The 19,907-nt window shown below is 38.8% G+C and overlaps 1 protein-coding gene across 1 annotated transcript; it reads right to left on the reverse strand.

Annotated features, from left to right (window-relative positions):
- Window positions 1-4,968: 4,968 nt before the first annotated feature.
- LOC146689201 (desmoglein-2.1-like) lies at window positions 4,969-19,403 on the reverse strand. Its single transcript, XM_085437468.1, has 14 exons — window positions 19,285-19,403; window positions 16,666-16,794; window positions 15,645-15,800; window positions 13,865-14,006; window positions 13,211-13,374; window positions 11,024-11,158; window positions 10,289-10,474; window positions 9,098-9,531; window positions 8,873-9,015; window positions 8,548-8,769; window positions 8,044-8,286; window positions 7,353-7,486; window positions 6,947-7,210; window positions 4,969-6,700 (listed from the first exon to the last, which is right to left on the reverse strand). Exons 1-14 carry the CDS (start codon window positions 19,327-19,329, stop codon window positions 5,687-5,689), a joined length of 3,411 nt encoding a protein of 1,136 aa, XP_085293594.1. The 5' UTR covers window positions 19,330-19,403; the 3' UTR covers window positions 4,969-5,686.
- Window positions 19,404-19,907: the final 504 nt, after the last annotated feature.

Genomic DNA, 19,907 nt, shown 5'->3' on the forward strand with positions numbered 1-19,907 from the left:
GAATCGCACCTTTTCCTCAGACAGTGCCAAGGTTTCATTCATGGTGGAGCTGCTGATGGGACAAGCGCTAAAATGGGCTCAGGTGGTACTCAAAACTGACGGGGAGGAGCAGGCGATGCAGCTCGGACCAGCTACGCTATCCCATTCCAACCGGGGGAGAAGACTGCTGGCGGGTGAGTGTTTCTGTTGTGGGAAAAGAGGACACTAAATTGATACTTGCCCGTCGCAGCCAAAAGAGTCTGCCTGTCAGTAACTGTGGGGATACTAGGGTTCACCACTCAAGATGTTTCCCTGCCTGGTCTTACCTGCCAAGAAAAATTACTGTATATGACCCACACTCACTCGTGCGCTGTGCTGATCAAAGGCTCTGAGACTCTTGCTCAGAGCCTGTGTCCTTCAATCATGTGGAGGAGGTCAACCTGTTTTTGTTCCATGCCCCTGGTACTCCATTGGTTCTCGGCTGTCCCTGGCTTAGCCATCATAATCTGCAAATCGATTGGGCTAAGAATTGCGTTTCTGGTTGCAGTACCTGGTGTTACAAAACCTGTCTGCGGTCCACTATGCCCAGTATTTCCATTACTGAATCTTTCTCCTCTGCCTCACCGTCCCAATGACTGCAGTATTAACTTATTTCCTGGTGCTCTATTGCCCACCAGTCGGCTGTATAGACTTTCTAAAGCCTGAGAGAGAGGCAATAGAGAGCTACATCACTGACTCACTAGCTGCAGGAATCATTTGGTCATCCAAACGTCCACCTTCATCTCCACAGTCTTGAACTGGTTCAGCTCTATGTAGTTCTGCCTGCACCAGTGCAACATCTGGTCCACCTCCTGTCTGTATGCGGACTGTCATCATTCTGGATCAAACCAATGAGAGTGATATCATCCACCAACTTTCGGAGTTGATGTGTTTCATCTGCGTTCGTCCTGCTGTTGTTCCCTCCAGGTTTCAGGTTTTTCCTAGATCTTTGTCTCTGGTTGCATCTTTTTGTTAGCATTCCTAGTTTAGGTTTTTCTTAGTTTAAGTTATGGCCATTCTCTTCTCTTGTTTGTATGTTGCCTCCTACTGTAAATAAAGCTCTCTCTCAGTAAGTCAGTCTTCAGTGTCTGCTCTTGGGTCCACACTCTCTTCTCTACATAATCTGCCTTGCAGGACGTAATAAAAGTACGAATTTTAGTAATTACACATTAATAAATAAATTCGATGAATAGACCACAAAAAACAAATGTTAATTTCTCACATATGCATTGAGAAATGAACATTTTTCCCAAACCAATTGGATGGAAAGCTTCAACGCTTCATTAGCCTTCATCCGGCTGGAATGTTGGGAGGCTGTTCTGCTCCAGGTTGCCACTATATTGGAGGTACAGAGCGTCAAACATGAAGTGGCAAATTCCAAGTCTTTCTATATTAGGGTGGAACTGAAAGCTTACCAGGTACTTAAAAAACAAAGGAGAGTTTGACAGTCTTTTGTTTGGTATTTTTATCATTGTGAACTAACTTCTATATTTGAATAAAATCATTAGAAGTAGTAAATAGAATATCTTTGTCATGATAATAGAAATATCGATTAAGGTTAGATGATTGATGCATGTATGGTTTGTTCTGGGGAGGGGGCTTAAGCTTTAACCTGTCTTCAACCTGGCAAGGTGGCACTGTAGGATTCAAGTTTTGACTAGTAAGGTTATTATCATTAATGAAAAACAACAAAATAACTAGAACTAAATAAACATTTTTTTAACTCAAATAAATACAAACAAGGGTTTGTGAAAAAAGGAAAACTAACTGAAACTGTATTGAGCGTTCCCGAAACGAATTAAAATCAACTAAAATAATCGAGAAAACGTGCTTAGTTTTTTTTAGTTCTTTGTTTTTGTGTGCGTCAAACAATAGTCCACGGTTAATGTGAAGTCTAGTTTCTATTTTTTTTTTCTTGTTGTGTTGCATTATGCCAGCAGATGGCAAGTGCATCATCATGTCAGGAAACATTGGGAGAAAGTGCAAGAGTCTAATTTGAGATTACTTTGAATATGACTGTTTTTTTGTTTGTAGAAAACAAAACAAAAAACAAAACACACAGTGCTTTTCTCTTTTTTTTATTTTTTACATTTTATTTTATTTCTTCTTTAATGCAGTGCTTCTAACAGCAACCTGATGGCTACTGGTCAGTTCGTAGGAGCATCACAAACAAGCGGAAGCATTGTGGAATATGTTTATTGAGACTGGGATATCAACATAACTATGTGAGTCAGTTGCTTTCAAAATGTTCAAAAAGCACTTCACTTGAATCAAAAAATCACAACACTTAATGCTGCAAGAATCAATGGTCTCATAGGGACTAACACTGATATAGCAAAGCAGAAAAAAAACTAATAAAAGAGGCAAGAAAGCAAACCCTTTGTGTAGCTGGCTGAAGCATAAGTGTGATGATTCTGGGTCTTTGACCCAGTGGTTTGTGTTTCAACCAGACCTAAACTAGTATCGGTAATTTGTAAACAAATTGTATGTGGGATGAAAAAAATTCCTGTGTGCAAGTGTGCCTCCTCCATCGCGTCCACCTGCGACGGCTCCCGGGCCTGGCAGATCCCAATGTACTAAATAGAAATGAAGAAGTTAAAGAACTGAGAACAAGGAGGGAGGGAGGGTGGGGCACGTAAACGAGAATGAACAGCTTACAGAACTGGGGGAACCTATATAGATGACAACTGGAGGGAGCGTGTTTGGAGACGTGGTCCCGCTCCTGAAATTCCGATACATAATCTCTAATAAAAAAAGAAATCCCCCACTCGCCCTTGCTAGGTTAATAATGAGAAGGAAGACAAAGATGCCAAGTTTTCACAATTTTATATCAACCTGTTACAATTTCAATTTCACTTTTTTCCGTGGTGCCATGGACTTCAGTCTCTCTGGCTCAGAGTGTCTCTCTGGTCTCTGGTCACTCAGGAGACCCAAACGAACAAGGAGCACCACAGCCAGGCAGCAAACACCTTTACTGCGGGCCACAAAAACAAAATGTTAACATAGTTTGATGAGGTTTAAGTCTGGAGACTGTGCTGGCCACTCTTTGTTTTCAAGCTTACCTTGTTCTTTTTTCCTGAAGTAGTTCTGGCATAGCTTGGACTTATGTTCTGGGTTATTACCTTCCTGTAGGATGAACCCTTGACCAACTTGGTACATGCCAGAGGTATTGCATGGAGCTGGTTCAGGGTGCCTATCACTCTGTACAAGTCACCGACCCTGGATCCAGCAAAACAGGCCCAGACCATCACACTTCCTCCTCCATGTTTTACATTTTGCTCCATCAGTCCATAATAACATCTTCCAGTCCATGGCGGTGTTTCATCGCCCAGGCAAGCCTCTGTGTCTTATTCTGATGTCTTAGTAATGGCTTTCTTGCAGCAACAAGTCTTATCAGACCTGCATCTCTCAGCTAGTGTGGACAGAGTATTCTTACAACTCTTTGACTTCATCACCCACTGGACACTCATGCTTCAAATCATCCTGGGGCTCTTAGCCACCCCTGTTTTCTTCTATTGAAAGTAAGTGCTCTGTGTCGTCAGTTCAGCACCATCTCAGCTGGTGTCAGCAACTCTAAGGGTGACACGGGCTGCTCAGACCGAGGAGCGAAATAAACAATGTGCAGACCATCGTTGGACTCCTGAACCCCGTTATTAACCTGATCACAAAGGATGGCTCTCTATCAAGTATGTTCCCTTACACACTGAATCATGCAAACTCTCACCTAACCTTATTAGACCTTTTAAAATAGAGGCTCTGATCAACCCTGACTCTGTGCAGCTGAATCTGTCATGCAAGATGTGCATTCAAAGTGTTTTTCATGTATCTCAGTTAAAACTCACCCTTTCCAGTCTCCTGTGCCGCCATCTCACCTCACCTGACCTGCCCAGCTCATTGGTAGCCCCCCAGTGTACATCGTAAGGAGGACTGTGGACAAGAGAAGATTCCTGGAGTCCACAGGCAGCTGCTCTGGACAAGGCCATGCTCTGGGCCTTTCACCGCCTCCACATTGATAAACATGGTTGGTTTCCAGCATGTTCCCATTAGGAGAAGGGGGTTCTGTCATAGCCCACCAGTCCTCCTGTGTGTTTGTGTGTGTGCACGTGTGCACATTAGTTAACCACACTTTACTTTTACTCCACCTTCTTCCCATGCATACCTGTGGTAATCAACCCACCTGCTTGTCGCCTGGTGATCGGCTGGATCACCACATCCAGCAGAAAGGTGGCATAATTCCCTGTAAAGTATACGCTCTACAACACTGGTCATAATTTAGAATTTTATATGTTTTTATTGGCAAAAATATTCTTCACAATCACATAACACCCCAGGTTTTACATATCAACGCAGCCACAAATCCTTACCAATGTAATAGAAAACCCCAAAGATTTAAAAATAATTCTCTGACTGGGGGGTCAGCCCAGAAATACCTATATCACCAGAAGCAAACCTATTTTATTAAGCCTTGCATGAATGTTTGAAAGCTCTTGTAATCACAGTGTATTGTTGCCTGCATTGACATGATGGTATATATGACCACACATGATTGTATCTGTCAAAGGTCTATTTGACCTTTGATAGGTCAAGGTCACCAAATTATTCAAGTTCACTGTTAGTAGATATGCCTATGGTATCATAACTTTTCTTGAGTTATAGCATGCACCAGATTTTCAGAAATGAAATCTGCGAGTTTTAACAGATGCAACTTATGGTATCAATTTGAAACTTATAGATGACGTCTTTATCAAATTGTTAAATTCGCAAGATTTTCAGAAAACTTGACCTCTGTCGGCAAGATATGAACTTGTCTGAGACTTTTAGTAGACGCACCTATGGTTTTCTAAATGCCACATCACATCATTCTTGAGTTATTGTGTTCACAAAATTGGGTTGTTCATTCTGCAGTACCCATCAGTCTAGGCTGAGCAATAACAATCAAATTCAATGAGCTAAAAGACTTTAATGTTTTTATTTTATTAGTGTAAAAACACACAGATTGTATATAGGTATAAAAATAAAACAAGACAATGAGAGCAGTGATGACCTAAAATATAACATGAGAATGTAACAATTGATACCAATTATACCCACACACATAATACAGTGTTAACTTGAGAACAAAGAAGAGCAGGTAAAGTTGATAGTTACATGAGAAGATGATGTCCTGATATTGTAGTGAGCATTCTGTTGTCATGATTTGAGTCCACTTGTCTTCTTAGAGGCAAAGTTCATTCCAATTGGAAAAACACATTCTGATTTATCAGCTTTATGATGTGATGAGTAATGTGAAAGTGATCTCTTCAATGACATAAATGCACCATCCAAAGGAGATTATGGATTACTGAATGGTTTGATTATTCCCACAGGTCTAAGTTTTGCTTGATACACACACACACACACACACACACACACACACACACACACACACACACACCACCACCACCACCACCACCACCACCACCACCACCACCACCACCACCACCACCACCACCACCACCACCACCACCATTTGCTCTTACAGGCTTCCCATGAAAATACTGAAAGCATAAGAGTAATGCACTATTTTGAAACTAAAAAGGGTCGTCTGTTGTCCAGGAATTCATCTGCCATTTAATGATTTTCTCTTGTCACCTTAAAAACCAGTAGGTGGGTCACTACAGTGAATGCTCTACTGATTTGCCTTTAAGGCAGTAGATTGGCTGCTCCTGCTGTAGATGACCTTTTCAGAGCCAAAGACCTCACTCTTCTTTGAAAGACCTCCCTCTTGAACCAGCTGCTCTTTGGTCATAGTTGGCACTCCAACTGTCAGCACTTTCTTAGATCCTGAGACCCCTTCTGACAGTAGAGTACTTCCCTGAACAAGACGACCCTGGCTCCCCTTTAGCACTTTCGTTGACCCTGAAGGGGCCTTGCCTTTGACAACCATCATGGTCTGGGACCCAGACAAGCTCCCAGCTTGGATCAGGCCATCACTCCAACTATGGGTGTCACCATTCTCCACCAGCACCATTGCAGGGCCCTGGGCTTGTCCACTGGACATTAGTGTCTGCCCTTGAACGAATACTCCTTGGGCAGGTCCAGACTGTGTGTTGTTAACCAGTACCATGCCTTGAAGGTTGGTGGTTGGTGCCTCAGCCAGCAGCACAGTGTTGTGGACCTGTGGCTGGACTACATAATGCATTGGCTGCAACACAGGAGTGGTGGCGTAGTACACAGGCTGCTGCTGCTGCTGCATTAGGAGCATCTGGCCTTGATTTGCTAACCCTGTTTTCATTGTGTTCATCTCTTCCTTCACCTTGGCTGTACTTTCCTTTACAATTTCAGAGTGCTCCGTTGTCTTCCTGACCACACTCTGCTCCACTTTGGAGATGGCAGGCTCCAGTTTGGGTGGAGGGGAGAGCTTTTGTGCACTCATCAAACTTGATACTGAGGTTTGAGTATTGATGTAGGCATTAGGGGTAATGGGTAGCGCTTGTTTGTCATCACAAGAAATTGTCTTGCCACTGCACACCTCTGCGAGAGTCTTAAACTTTGGTCCAAGGTCATCAAGAAACTGAAGGTCATTGTCTGACTCCAAAAGGCTACAGCAGCCTACTGAGCCAGCAGAGGACCCTTGGCCCTCATAATCATACACCAACAAACCATCCTTCACGCCAAGGTTGTCCTCTCCGCTGACTGTCTTCTGTATAAAAAAAAAATCAATCAATAAAAAAATCAATACACTTTAAAAATAACGAAAGACATATTTATTGACGACAGTGACAGCCAATAAAAAGTGAATAATATCCACATAAACATTATTAGTTGCAACATTAACACGTGTGTTCACCTAACATCATTAGTAAAGCTACTACATATCACATTTAGTGTTAAAACTTTCCATTTAATTGGATTTAGTTGTCCATTTAGTTGTCAGCTAATTTCTCACCTGAGAGTAATACTGTGCCAGGAAGTGACGTGGCAGGGCAATGCTATCAAAAAATCCACCTTGCCTTGATTCTCTGGTCTCAAACTCTGAATGGAAATCAGTGAAACCCCTCATTTCTTGTCTGTAGTCAGTTGAAAAACCACCTTGATAGGTGCCAAATTTCATCCCATCAATGTCAGTGAGAGATGCCTCATAACCAAAACCTCCCGCTGGTGCCATTGCTCCATTTTTAACTGTGTCAATAGTCACAAGTAGTGGCCCTTCCTATAAAAGTCATACAATTGTTAGAACAGTGAACAGTTTTTTATTGTGATTAAAAATCACTTTGAAGGAGCTTTCACAAAGACATCATCATCGATGCCGAGATTATTCCCGTTTTCAACACTTAAGGTAGTTGCAGTCTCACCGTGTTTTCTCCCGGCCCTTCGGTGCGGTAGTCAATAAGGTGTGACTTGGTCTCAAAGTCAGGCATGTCACTAAAGAGGTCTGGAAACTTTACAGCAGATCCACATAAGCAGAAGAACAGTAGCAGAGGAATGACTGTAAAAAAAAAAGTTTTATTTAAAGTTAAAGCTACAAATGTGGTGTGAGGTCAAAAGAAGGTGAAACAGTTTTTCAGAATGTGTAAAATCCCTAAAATAGATGTAATTACTGGGATTCCTTTAAGCTTTGGTAAGCTTTGGGGGATTTTAAATTGTTACAAAAGTCTAATCTGTTTAATTTTTGTAGTTATTGGTAGCAAGTGTAGAATAGTTTGGTCTGTAATTACTTTTGGCTATGTATTTCCTATTGGGAGAGACACAGGGTTTATTAGGTAAACCCTGCTAGTACCAGTTTATGCCTCTTTTCCTAACCTGCCTTTATTCTCCATAGATTCCCTATAGATGGTGTTGTGATGTGATTGGCTGATTATATATTTATATAATTAAAAGCTGACCAAGTCTACCTATAAAGTAGTCAGTAAGTGTTTTATTTAAATTTCTAGGTAAGAGAGTTACATTTTGTTATGGTTCGAGTATCAGTATAATTCTTTCATTGTCCTTTTTTATCTTATCAAAATTCTCAAATAAAAAAAAAAAAAATCACATAATGCTTACTCAAGAGCAGTAGTAGGCCCGCTAGTATTAGCCCAATGCCCGCAGGTCCTAATGATGTTGTTTTTCTACCACGACCATTGCTGCCTTGGTTTCCACACACAACTCCATTCTCGCAGGTACAAACTTGGACCGTCATTCTCTGAGGTTCAGGGCAGGCGTGTCCCTGCTGATCCTTCACCACAAATTCCACTTCATAAACACCAGGCCAAAAAGCCTCCTGAGACCGCAAGATAGCTGTAGTGTCTGTCAGAAACCAGAAAAATGTGAAATAAGTATGTATATGCATTACTCATAGATTTAGTCTTAGAGTGTATATGACAGATTGTAATCCACATTTTTATCTCAAAATAAAATTTTAAAATTTGTAAAACAAACAAAGCAAACAACAGCAACAACAACACTTTAGTATATTGACCTTTTTTTGTCTTTTGTCATTGTTTTCTTTATTTAACTACTACATCTAAAAAAAAAAACACCCCAAAAAAACTGAAATCATCATCTCACCATTTAGATGCTCCACGTTCCATTTCCCTTTTGTGTTTTCTGGGATAATCTCAAAGTGAAAAGGGGGGCCATTAGGATATGCGTCTTGATCACTGGCATTCACAATTACAGCATTTGCTGTGGTGCACAGAGTCTGGAAATTGCTGGTCAGGGTGGGGCAGTGGTCATTAGAATCTTCCACTTGGATGGCTATCGTACCAGTGGCTGTTTTACCAAGCATGTCTGTGGTGTAAAACCAGAAACAAACATATATAATCCAGTATTTATTTATTTATTTTTTTGCGTTGATATTTCTCCAGAGAGTTCTTCAACATTCATGCCGTACCATCTGAAATGCAGAGTATTTTGGCAGTATATGTCCCATTGACCAGGTATGGAGATTCCCTGTCAGGCATCTTGTTCAGTTTGATCTCAGCTGTCTCTGGGTCAATCGTTAGCCAGTTGTCAGGGTCTGAGCCTTTGGCATATCTACAGCAGAAATAGACCAGTTATGAGTATCACTATTATTGTGCACAGAAAGAGAAGCTGACACATATGTATGTGGACTGACTTGACTGCCTTAGCTGGTTGTCCAGTATCCCCATCTTTTGCAGGGTAGCTTGCAATAACATTTTTAATGTTAAAGGATTTCCCTTCCTCTGAGACAGGAATAGCTTTGATTTTAGGATCAAATCGTGGCCCCTCCGGCTGGTTCTTCACATTGATTTTGATAGGATAGGTTTTAAATCTTCCACTGCTTCCGCCACTTGCTCCACTTGCTCCACTGGCACCACCGCCTCCACCACCGCCTCCACCACCGCCTCCACTTGCTCCACTGGCACCACTGGCACCAGTGGCACCACCTCCACCACCACCTCCACCACCACCTCCACCACCGCCTCCAAATGCTGCACTTGCTCCACTGCCTCCACTTCCAACTAATGGATTCTTGTTCCTGACGGTTAAGCCTAGTTCAAGGTTCTTTACATCCTCATAATCCACAGCCTGTAAATGACGGATACAAGAACATATCTTTTAGCTCAAAAAATAATTAAAATGATTGATGACACATAAGAAACAATACAGTGTTTTATATGCATCTATAATTGGAGTGTTGCTATTGTTGATGCATTTTTGCTTTTTGTAAAACAAAAGGTATTATGGATTTTATATAAACTAACCTGCAAAATTATGCTCCTGTGCTATGTGTTATGAATGTTCTGAAAAAAATTGTTAAAGTAATGGGCAGTAGTCATATAGCAATGGCCAGTAAACCTCATACAGTGGTAATAGTTTTGTCTTCCAGCCAAGTACTACAGGGTAGTACAACAGGGACTTGACGCAAGCTGAATAAGCAAGTCAATGACAGCTTAAAATATTGGAAGGCAAAATTTAACGACTCCGAGCTTTATCGATAAGAGACACTTATCAAATTTTGGAATACTTTGAGTCTAAGTTCACATTGTAGGGTGTAATGCGTTCCAAAGTAACATATTATTGGAATGACATTATATAACTCTGTAACAAAGTAATGAAATGTGAAACCAAAGTAAAAACAAATCTTCATATATGTGAATAGCACTCTTGTGAATGGCAGCATAGTCAACCATAGGAAACAATCATCACCCTGCAGTGATCAAGGTTCTGATCCTTACCTCATTCATAAGAGGGCCATTTGCCACAGAGTTTGACTTTGCATTTGCCAGATAGTAAAAAAGCTGAGTAACAGCACATAATTTCTTCTTAATTAAAAAGGTTGTACCTTGTCAAGCATTAAGATGCCTTCATTGGTGTTGGGGTCTGTTTTAATGCTGAAATACCCAGCCTCATTGCCTTTGACAATTTCAAACACAGCTTCCCAGTTGTCTGTGCCTTTTAGATCCAGGTCCTCTGTTTTGATTCTCATCACCTCCACTTGTTCTGTGTTCTCCTCAATGCTTCCTTCATACTGTAAGTGAAATGCATAACATGAAATTAGAGTTCAGCTGTGTCCGGATGTGTTCACTTTGCCCTAATCTCCTCCTATGTATATACTGTCTGTGCCACTCTGTTCTTGGTCACATCCTCACTCGTGTTGTGTGAGCCTCCTCAGTCTGTCAGTCCTATCCTGCACATTATTTGTTTTCTGTGCCATTTGAAATAACTTTTTGATTTCAGCCAACGAAATAGTTATTTCACGCAATGACATGCAATTGGCTATTGTTCACGTGTTATTGTAAGGTGACCTTGAGGGTCTGAAAGGCGCCTATAAATAAAATGTATTATTATTATTATTATTATTATTATTATTATTATTATAAATCAATTCATAATTCTATGTAATGTTCTTTTTTTCTGGATTTTTGGTTGATATTTTGCCTCTCCCATTAAAATGAAACCACGTTAAAAATGAATACTTTTCTCTCTATGTGGCAAAATCACAAATTCAGCAGGTGGTCAAATAAATATTTCCCCTGCTGTATATGTTAATATAGAGAAATGTAAGGAAGAGAGGTACCTGATCTTTTTCCAGTCTGGGAGGATTGTCATTTACATCAAGGATATTTATGGTAATAGTGGTAGTTCCGGTGTTTCCCTCTGGATGTCCATTTCGATCTTGACCTTTTATCGTCAGAATGTACTTACTACATGTCTGAAATTAAAAGACATCAAAATAGTCATTAAACAAATACGTTTGTACTAGAGATGGCACGATACCACTTTTTTATGTCCGATACCGATACCGATATCATAAATTTGGATATCTGCCGATACCGATATGAATCCGATATAGTGTTTTTTAATCAACAAAACTGTTTTTTTTTAAATATCTTGCTGCATTTTGTATAAGTTCATACTCAAGTTTAAAACAACAACTACACTAAAGCTATTCTGTTATACCTGTATGCAAAAAAAAATATTTCATAGTTCAGCAATACTGATCAATCTAATAAACTCAAACCTACACCATCCTCCCTATTCTGGTATTTTAAAGAGTACTTAGCATAAATATTAAGCAACCTAACTAATAGGGTTCCAACTCCCAGCAACAACAAAAATAAATAAATAAAAAATAGGGAACCACCCCTCACACTCCACCTCATGATGCTTAATCGACGTAATCAACCTTAATTTGATGCAGTGTGAAAAAAAAAAAATGCACAGAAATCAATTATTTTTCAAGAAATATTAAATAGATTCAACATCTTTCTTCAACAGAATTGCAGACTGCACAGATGGTACCTTCCCAAAGGAAAAAGTACTATAGCTTACTAGGGTATATATATTAGACTTAATAGTTACTATATACAGTAATTGACTTCTATTCATTTTACATCAAATTAAAACTTTGGGTGTCAGATAATTATTTATTAAAAGCTCGACATTTTAAATGAGAATAAGAAAGAAAAGTATGTCTTTGTACCCCCTTTTCCTTGTTAATGCCCTATCGGCCCCCCTGGCTAAACTTTGCTAGATCCGCCCCTGCACAGTTACCAGCGTCAGCTACGTAGAAAAAGATCCTTGAGTAGAAAGTAATAATAAATAAATTCTAACAACAGCTGATCAAGCTTAAACGTGCTGCTGTTGTTCAGCCGCTGGTTCCCTCTTTCTGGTGCAAAGTGGGCCAAAAGCAAACTAGAGACACGGACTCGCGACAGAAAAGCCGATCAGCTGATCGTTAAGCAGTTTCATGATTGAAGTAGCAGCAGGAGAGGCAGTCGCTTGTTAAGCTTAACGCAGGAATGCTTTACAAACAGTTAGAGATGGACTTACACACTTGCTTTACTTCTCTCGGGAAAACTTTGTCGGAGATGAAATGCCAGGTTGCTAGCGAAGCTCCAAATGCTATCCAGACCATCGACAGGTCCGGCATGCCACAGCCGCTCTATCACGTGATGCATACTGCTCCGACGTGCTAACGTTCTGAGGTGAGTTACGGCGTGTTGCAAGTTTTGTGAGGTGCTTTCGTGATATTTAATGGATCGGATTACATTTTTTATTTTTCTCCGATATCCGATCCAGTAATTTAGGTCAGTATCGGACCGATACCGATACATAATATCGGATCGGTCCATCTCTAGTTTGTACAATACTGGAGTTAGAACAGAGACTTGGGATGTTATCAAGATGTTTCATTCATCATTTTTGTCATAGTATCTAACTGAATGGACTGAATGAAAATAATCATTGTTATCTTGTAATTACTTAAAGGATTTGAGTTTCATTAACACAAACACAATAGAGACTTTTATTTATGGAATGGTCAAAAGGTTGACAGATTTGTTAAATAGGGTAACAAGGACCCTCTGCCTTTACTGTATCCAGAATATTTGCCCTTGGATGTTTGCTCTGGCTTGGTAAGCTTGTTCCATAATAATGTCTCTAAAGGCCCTTTCTGAGGACACAGAGATCGAGGAATGAATATGACAGGCCATCGAAACACAAAATAAAAAACAAGCTCAATTGTGTCGACGACTGTGGTTTACTGATAAAACCTGCCCCTTCAGCTGCCACTGATTTTACTATATGCTCTTTTACTATATGCTCCAGTGTATAAACAAATTTTTTTTTCTGATAAATAGTTATTCCCCCCCCTCCCCCTCCCCTATATATAGCCATATATAGTGGTTATATATCTCACCACTATCCCATGTTATTAAAAGAACTTTCTTGAATCATATAGTCAAACATACATAGTTCATACCTCTCTGTCCAGAACAGGCCTTTTAACAAAGATGGATCCACTTTGTCTGTCTATGTAGAACATATCTTCCGCTGGATTCTGAACTATGATGCTATAAGCAATCTGAGAATTGAGATTTCCTGGTTCATCAGCATCAAATGCAGTGACTGTCGTAACCAAGGTATCTGTAGCATTAAATGAAAAAACAAAACAAAACTCAATTTAATTTGAATTTTAAATTTTAAACAAAACTTAATTTCACATTCATTGACACTGTACATGAGAAAAACAGACATTCTGTTCTCCATATTGATATTGTGCAGTGTCCTGCCCTGGTTTTAAAACAATGATACAAACTTGTCAAGAAGAGCTCCTAACTGTTGTGTGCCAAATAATGCTTTTTACATAATGAGCAAATGTTAACAGAAAATTGTTATTTACAAGATCAGACAATAAATAAATATAAAATAATAATAATAGTGAAATAACATGAACTGCAGAACGCAGGCTGTCTGTAACCTCCAGCAGCTCATTGGAAAGACTTTAGCAATTTGATCACTCAATTACACAAACACTAGAAAAATCAAAATCCTTTTTGTTTAATTTATAATTCAATCATTTCGTTTTACACCGCTCACTACCATTACAAATTTGAATGAGATTCACACCACTGACCTTTAGGACTGAGCTCATCTACTTCAACAGGTTCAACATCTGGAAATACTGGAGAGTTGTCATTCTCATCTACAACCTTGATTCGTAAGTCAATTTTTTTTTCTGCAATTGTGCCATTCTTGTACATAGCAACACCAGACAACTGAAAGAGTAGTAGATAGAAATGTAACCATTGTTGTTCGTTATTTAGCTTGACATAAACTACAACGCCTTGCAGTATGGATTTACCACCAGTAAAGGTGCATTTTACAAGTTTAGGTGACAAAGGTTAGTGAAACCAATTTAATATCAGAGCAAATACTATATATTACAGTGAGCAACAGAAAAATATCTTTGTAGAACGTTATATTATCATGGCAAAATTGGTCTTTCTTCTTTTCTATAAAATGCCATCACTTCATCTTTCTTTACACAACTATGACTGAAATGGTATCCTGTAACCTTTAACATGTTTCTAATTGGCCATTGATATGGTCGACAGCTGTGGTCACATGTTTACATGCATTCATCATAGGCATGAGTGCCATGGTCGTTTGGAACTTTTAATTATTTCTTTGAAGTGGTCCCAATTATATATACAGGCTTTTAAGCACAGTCCACATTCATTTGTGCAATGTATCAGCAGCACTGGGAGCAAATAGTTCCAGAACATGGTGCAATCATCACCATGCTGAAAAGCTGGTACAGGGTTTTCTGGGCTTGAAAGACCGAATAGCCTAATCTTTGTCTCGTCTGCGGCAATAAAGCGCAATTTTGGCTTGATCATGTGGGCAGATATAAATCTGTGTCAAACTTTGAAGTCGTAGATTTTGGAGCAGGAGCTTCATTCTTGGTCAGCACCCTCTCAGTCCATGGTGATGTAAAACTCACTTCACTGTGCACAGTGACTCTGGTGTTCCAGCAGTTTCCAGTTTATGGCAGGCTTGAGTGTTAGAGGTTCCTGGATTGTTCCTGAACATCTGAACCAATGTCCTCTCATCTGAGGGTAACAGCTTGGATCTTCTTCCAGAACTTGGCAAAGTGGTGGCATATCCAAAAACTTGTACTTGTATATAATTATTTTGATGATGACCTTGGAATCTGTAGTTGTTTAAGAGTGGTGAGAGGTGACCTTCCTAACTTTTGTAGATCTGCAATTCTCCTCCTTAGTTATTCATTAAGTTCCTTGGACTTTACCATTGTTCTGAGTTCTTAGTGAATCCAGTGAGTGGTTCAAAAAAATCCTTTTTATGCTGTTAAAGAGAAACTACCTGTTGTAGTCAATCATGACTAACTCACTAACGAGAAGTTAATGAGTCAGTCAGCCTGTACAATGACTGTGCAGCCGAAATGCTGTACAATCATTTGGAAAAATGATTGACATTGGATTTTTTTTTTAGTCCTTTATTTAACCAGGTAAAAAAAAAAAAAATCTCATTGAGATTAAAAATCTAATTTCCAAGAGAGACCTGGCATCATGGCAGCAAAAGTCAAAAATACATGTACCACATGAGTACATAAAAAGAAAAGGTCAAAGAAATGGCCCAAAATTACCATGACATTCATTCCGATGATGAGTATTTGTAAACGTCCACCACAGCTGTAGATAATTCTTAAACTATGTAGACTAAAGCACTGTATGAATGTATTGCTTAATGTTTTTTATAGTCTGAGGTGGTCATTAAGACGAGGAAAGGCGTATATAAATGGCAGTCCATTTTGAATTATCTTAATATTTAATGTATTGAGGACAGCTGTTGAATCTTATTCCATACCAAAGAAGAACTACAGGAGGACTCACGGTGTAAGTATCGATCACTTCCCTGTCAAGCAATTTAGTGACACGAACATCACCAGAATGTTGGTCAACCACAAAGACATGGAAAGGAAATTGGTTTGTCCCAACACCTTCCAGGGAGTAGAGAAGATTTGAGTCAGACTGAAGATCGGATCGAATCTGAAACACAAGGTGGAAGACTTCATTATTTCACCACATATGCACCAAAAAACTGAAGTTGTCTATTTCTTTAAATAATTTGTTTTTAACATGAATTCTTATTATGTGTGAAACTGATTTATTCTTATTCTTACAGCTGGTGGTGTTAAATTGTCAAATAATAAAACTTTTTTTAAACAGTATGCTAATAGTCAAAATCAAAATATTTCAATACATAAAGGAAATTAGGGGGTCACAGGTGCTCCAAGACAGTAACTAACTAAACTAAATTAAATAATACAATAAGGAAATAAAAGAAAGAAAGTAAAGAAAGTAAGAAAGAGAGGTTAAAGTATGGAAAACTAAAGCAGGCTGCATGATGGCTGACACATGCACACTAATTATAGGTAATAAGTTTATTACAATTCTTCAGTGTTCTCTTCTATATGTTTTTGGTTGCATAACTTTCAAATAATAATCTGAATGCATTTGAAATCACTGTCAGCAAGCAAGAAAATAATGGGGGTTTAAAGATCCCTTCACAAACAATTAGACAGTCTTTATATTTCATGAAAGCCCTCTTACAATTGGCACAACCAAATCCAATAGGATCCCTATTTTGAGCCAGCACCTAGAAATGCTAATGCTATTGTTCAGAGGACTGATTGCCCAGTGGTTTCTTACAGTCGATGGTTTATCTATAACATAAAATGTTTCAGAAAAGGTTAGGCGATACCTGAAGAAAAACCATCTTGGTGGCACTAAAAAGTCATGGTTAAACATTGAATTACTTCGCTGATACATGGGTATTTTTTGTTTATGACAGGCATTTATGCTTAATAATCAGGAGACAGAATTAAAGTGAAATTAAGTATCAGTGACTTACCTTAGCAATCGCCTTCTCTTTAGTGTAATCGAAATTTTCCTTAAGAAGCTTTGGAGGAAGAACCCAGTCTCTCTTTTTTCTTACCAAACTGGATCCAGAGTTGTGATTCTGTACAGCAAGAGCTTGGAGCTATAACACAACAGACACAACACAACAAACTTCAATACTCTTACATAATAGCTTTAGTGTCTGTGATCCAGAGTTTATGTTTTGGGCATTTTTGACCTTGTTTACTTTTATTGGAGTGATCTGTCATCCTATTTGCTGGTGCTTCCTCGCTTCCTGATATGAATAGTTCTTAGTTTCTTGTTCGTTTAGTCTCATTCTTTTGTGTTTCCTGTTTTATTTTGTCTGGTTAAGTCTGATTGGTTCCTCGTTCCACAGCTGCCTCCACTTCCCTGATCATCCTGCTGTGTATTTATTGGGTGAGTTTCCCTTTGTCCCTCGTCGGATCATCAGTTCATCTGCTCATGTTTAGTTTTGCCCCGGTTAGTTTTAATTTGGGTCCACTCTCTTTCCACTTCACACGATCTGCCACCGCAGACCGTGACAATAACATTTAGGGCAAAATTAGAGTTTGTTTGATTCTAACAATCAAATTAATATTTAGTATGACCACCTTTATTCTTTAACTTTGTTAGGCAAACTTTCTTGTAATTTAAGTAGTTTTCAAGAACAATGCTTGTCTCTTTTGCCTGTTAACTGCGTTTTGTCTCATTCTCTGTCAAGATGATGTTGAAGTCTCTAACCTCTTAATACCTAGTGTGACATATTTGATACATACAGTTTTTGTGAGTTTCAAAACTTCTACATTATCAGTTTGATTTCCCCCTCCTGAAAAACCTAAAAAAAAGTGGCACAACACACTTTAAGTAATTTTAAAAAATGCCAGATGTAGCAAATACAATACAAATTAAAAGTCATATATGGAAGTTAAAATCTTATTAATATTTAAACAGTTTTGTCAGATGGTTCAATAAACTCTCCATTTCTCCAACTTTCCAAAAAAGTTGACTTTTCTGGCAATTATTTCATCGTTCACTGTGGGTTTTTCTATCCATGTATCCTTTTAGTGTACTGACAGTACACTAAAATTATACAATATAACTGTCATACAGAAAAATGAAGCCACTCAGATGGTCCTGGCTATACTTCTGTTCTGTTTTCATAGTTCCATCAATTTTGACAAGAATTTCCACCGTGTTTAACCATGGCTGTAGACACTCGCTGTTGGAATATCTCAGCCTTTTCTCCCTGTTTTCCTATTTTAAGAATGCCTTGTTAACAGCCACCCTTCCACTAGGACCATTTCTGAAAAGGCTTCAGTGACCAATAGATGGACCAAATGGAGTGTGAGATTCTTCTCCTAAGCCTTGCGTCAGTTTTTCCCACTTCTTTAGACATAGCTTTAAGATGCTGTCCATGTACAGCACATATTTTTTTAGGCTGGCCGCATTCTTTTTTGTCCTTCACTTTTCTAGCTCCTCAAATTTGTCAGGGACATATTAATGATAATATATGTCAGCACTCTTAGGACCCAGTTTTATATTGATATAGTTTATTTTTGCTCTCACGTTTACACAGACTTGTTCTTTATTAGTCAGGATCAACGTTAGAAAGCCTTGCCAGACTGTTTGTCTTTGAAAACATATAGAGGACTTCTGCCCTGTTTTAATCATCCTGATGTCAATGATGCGTTCAGTATCACTTGTATTGCCTTCGATATGTGCAAAACTACACAATTAACAATATGAGTGTCAAAAGTGTCAAAACATTAAAGTAATGTTAAATGGTTAAACAGAGAGACAGACAAGGAAACCTGAACAGACATCAAAAAGATAATGAAACCAAAACTAGAAAAAAAAAACATTTTAAGTGTATCTGATGTCTGATATCCTCGTGTTTGTGTTGTTCCTGTGATATGAAAATAATGCTAGTTCAGGCTTGTCATTGCATTGTATGTCGTATGTTATTAATGTTGGTTTATTAGTGATAGTTTTTAAAAACTATATTGTCATTATAATACTGGTCCAGGATCAGCATCACAACTGACCAATGGCAGTAAATAATAGGAACAACACCAGCACACTTCATCACATACACCCCTGTATGTCATACCTCTCATTAATCTAAGTGGAAAGGAGCTGAAAGTAACTTTAATGTAAATGGCTCGACCTTTACATTTTCTAATCTAATGTTTTGAAATTAGAATCACCAGTTAATCTAACGTAAGTCGGTAAACAGCTTTCTAGCTGGTAAAGTATTGGCATCACAGGAGAAACACACCCAATCACTCCATCTAGAGAAAATTTTCACATGGAATACTTCAAGCTTCCAGAGAAGGGAGTGCTAAGTAGAAGATGCACGGCCAAGTATGCAATGACGGCTAAACATTTTCAATTACACCTAGTTATAACTACTATCAGTGAGTTGGATGAGAAAATTATGTTGTGTTTCTATATAATAGCAACAACTCATTTGCTGAAACATCTTCCAGAATTCAGATAACAAAAAATAAACAAAGACATTTCAAAACCAGTTTTGTTAAGTGGTGAAATAGCTTTTTCTTTTTTGTCTTCTTCTTTACTTTTTAAATTTAAAAAAAAGCACTGAACTCACCGCAAACACCAGCAACACAAACACGGGAAAAGAAGCCCGAGTCATGATCGGGGAAAACTCCAAACGAATGTTATCCGATCAAGTGAACCGACAGAGTTCTGGAGGCTATGCTTCCTGAATGTGACAGCTGAAGTGAGATGAGGTGGCTTATCACAGAGCTTATCAAGGAGGAGGGACTCTTTCTCCCTCTCTCTAGCTCAAATACACAATGACACCCCCCCACAGCATCAAATTCAAGAGAAACATAGATAGTCGATCTTTTACATGACTGTTCATGTAAAGACTCCTGTGTAAGTGTGTGAAGTGAGGGCAAAGCCAGGGCCTTGTAAGGTGAAGCATGTAAAGGTAACTCAAGGTAACTTTAATGCCAGTGTTATCTGGATTCACTTATCACAACATCAGCAATCAACTGTTTCATGTAGCTGGATAACAACATGCTAAGTTAACCCAGGTTTTATTCTAAGCATTTACATGACAGAGTTGGCGTTGGCAGCATGTGGCCATCCGTAACTATAAATAAGTGTTGTGCCAGCAGAAAGACTGATTTTACAAGGGCAGATAAAACTTTGTAGCCGTATAAATGTCTGTAATAAATAATAAAATTATTAATAATAAAAAAGTTG

The sequence above is a fragment of the Copadichromis virginalis genome, linkage group LG17, assembly GCF_057382275.1.
Source record: "Copadichromis virginalis isolate Kocher_CV1m ecotype Utaka linkage group LG17, C_Virginalis_male_GT1.1, whole genome shotgun sequence".
NCBI lineage: Eukaryota > Metazoa > Chordata > Actinopteri > Cichliformes > Cichlidae > Copadichromis > Copadichromis virginalis.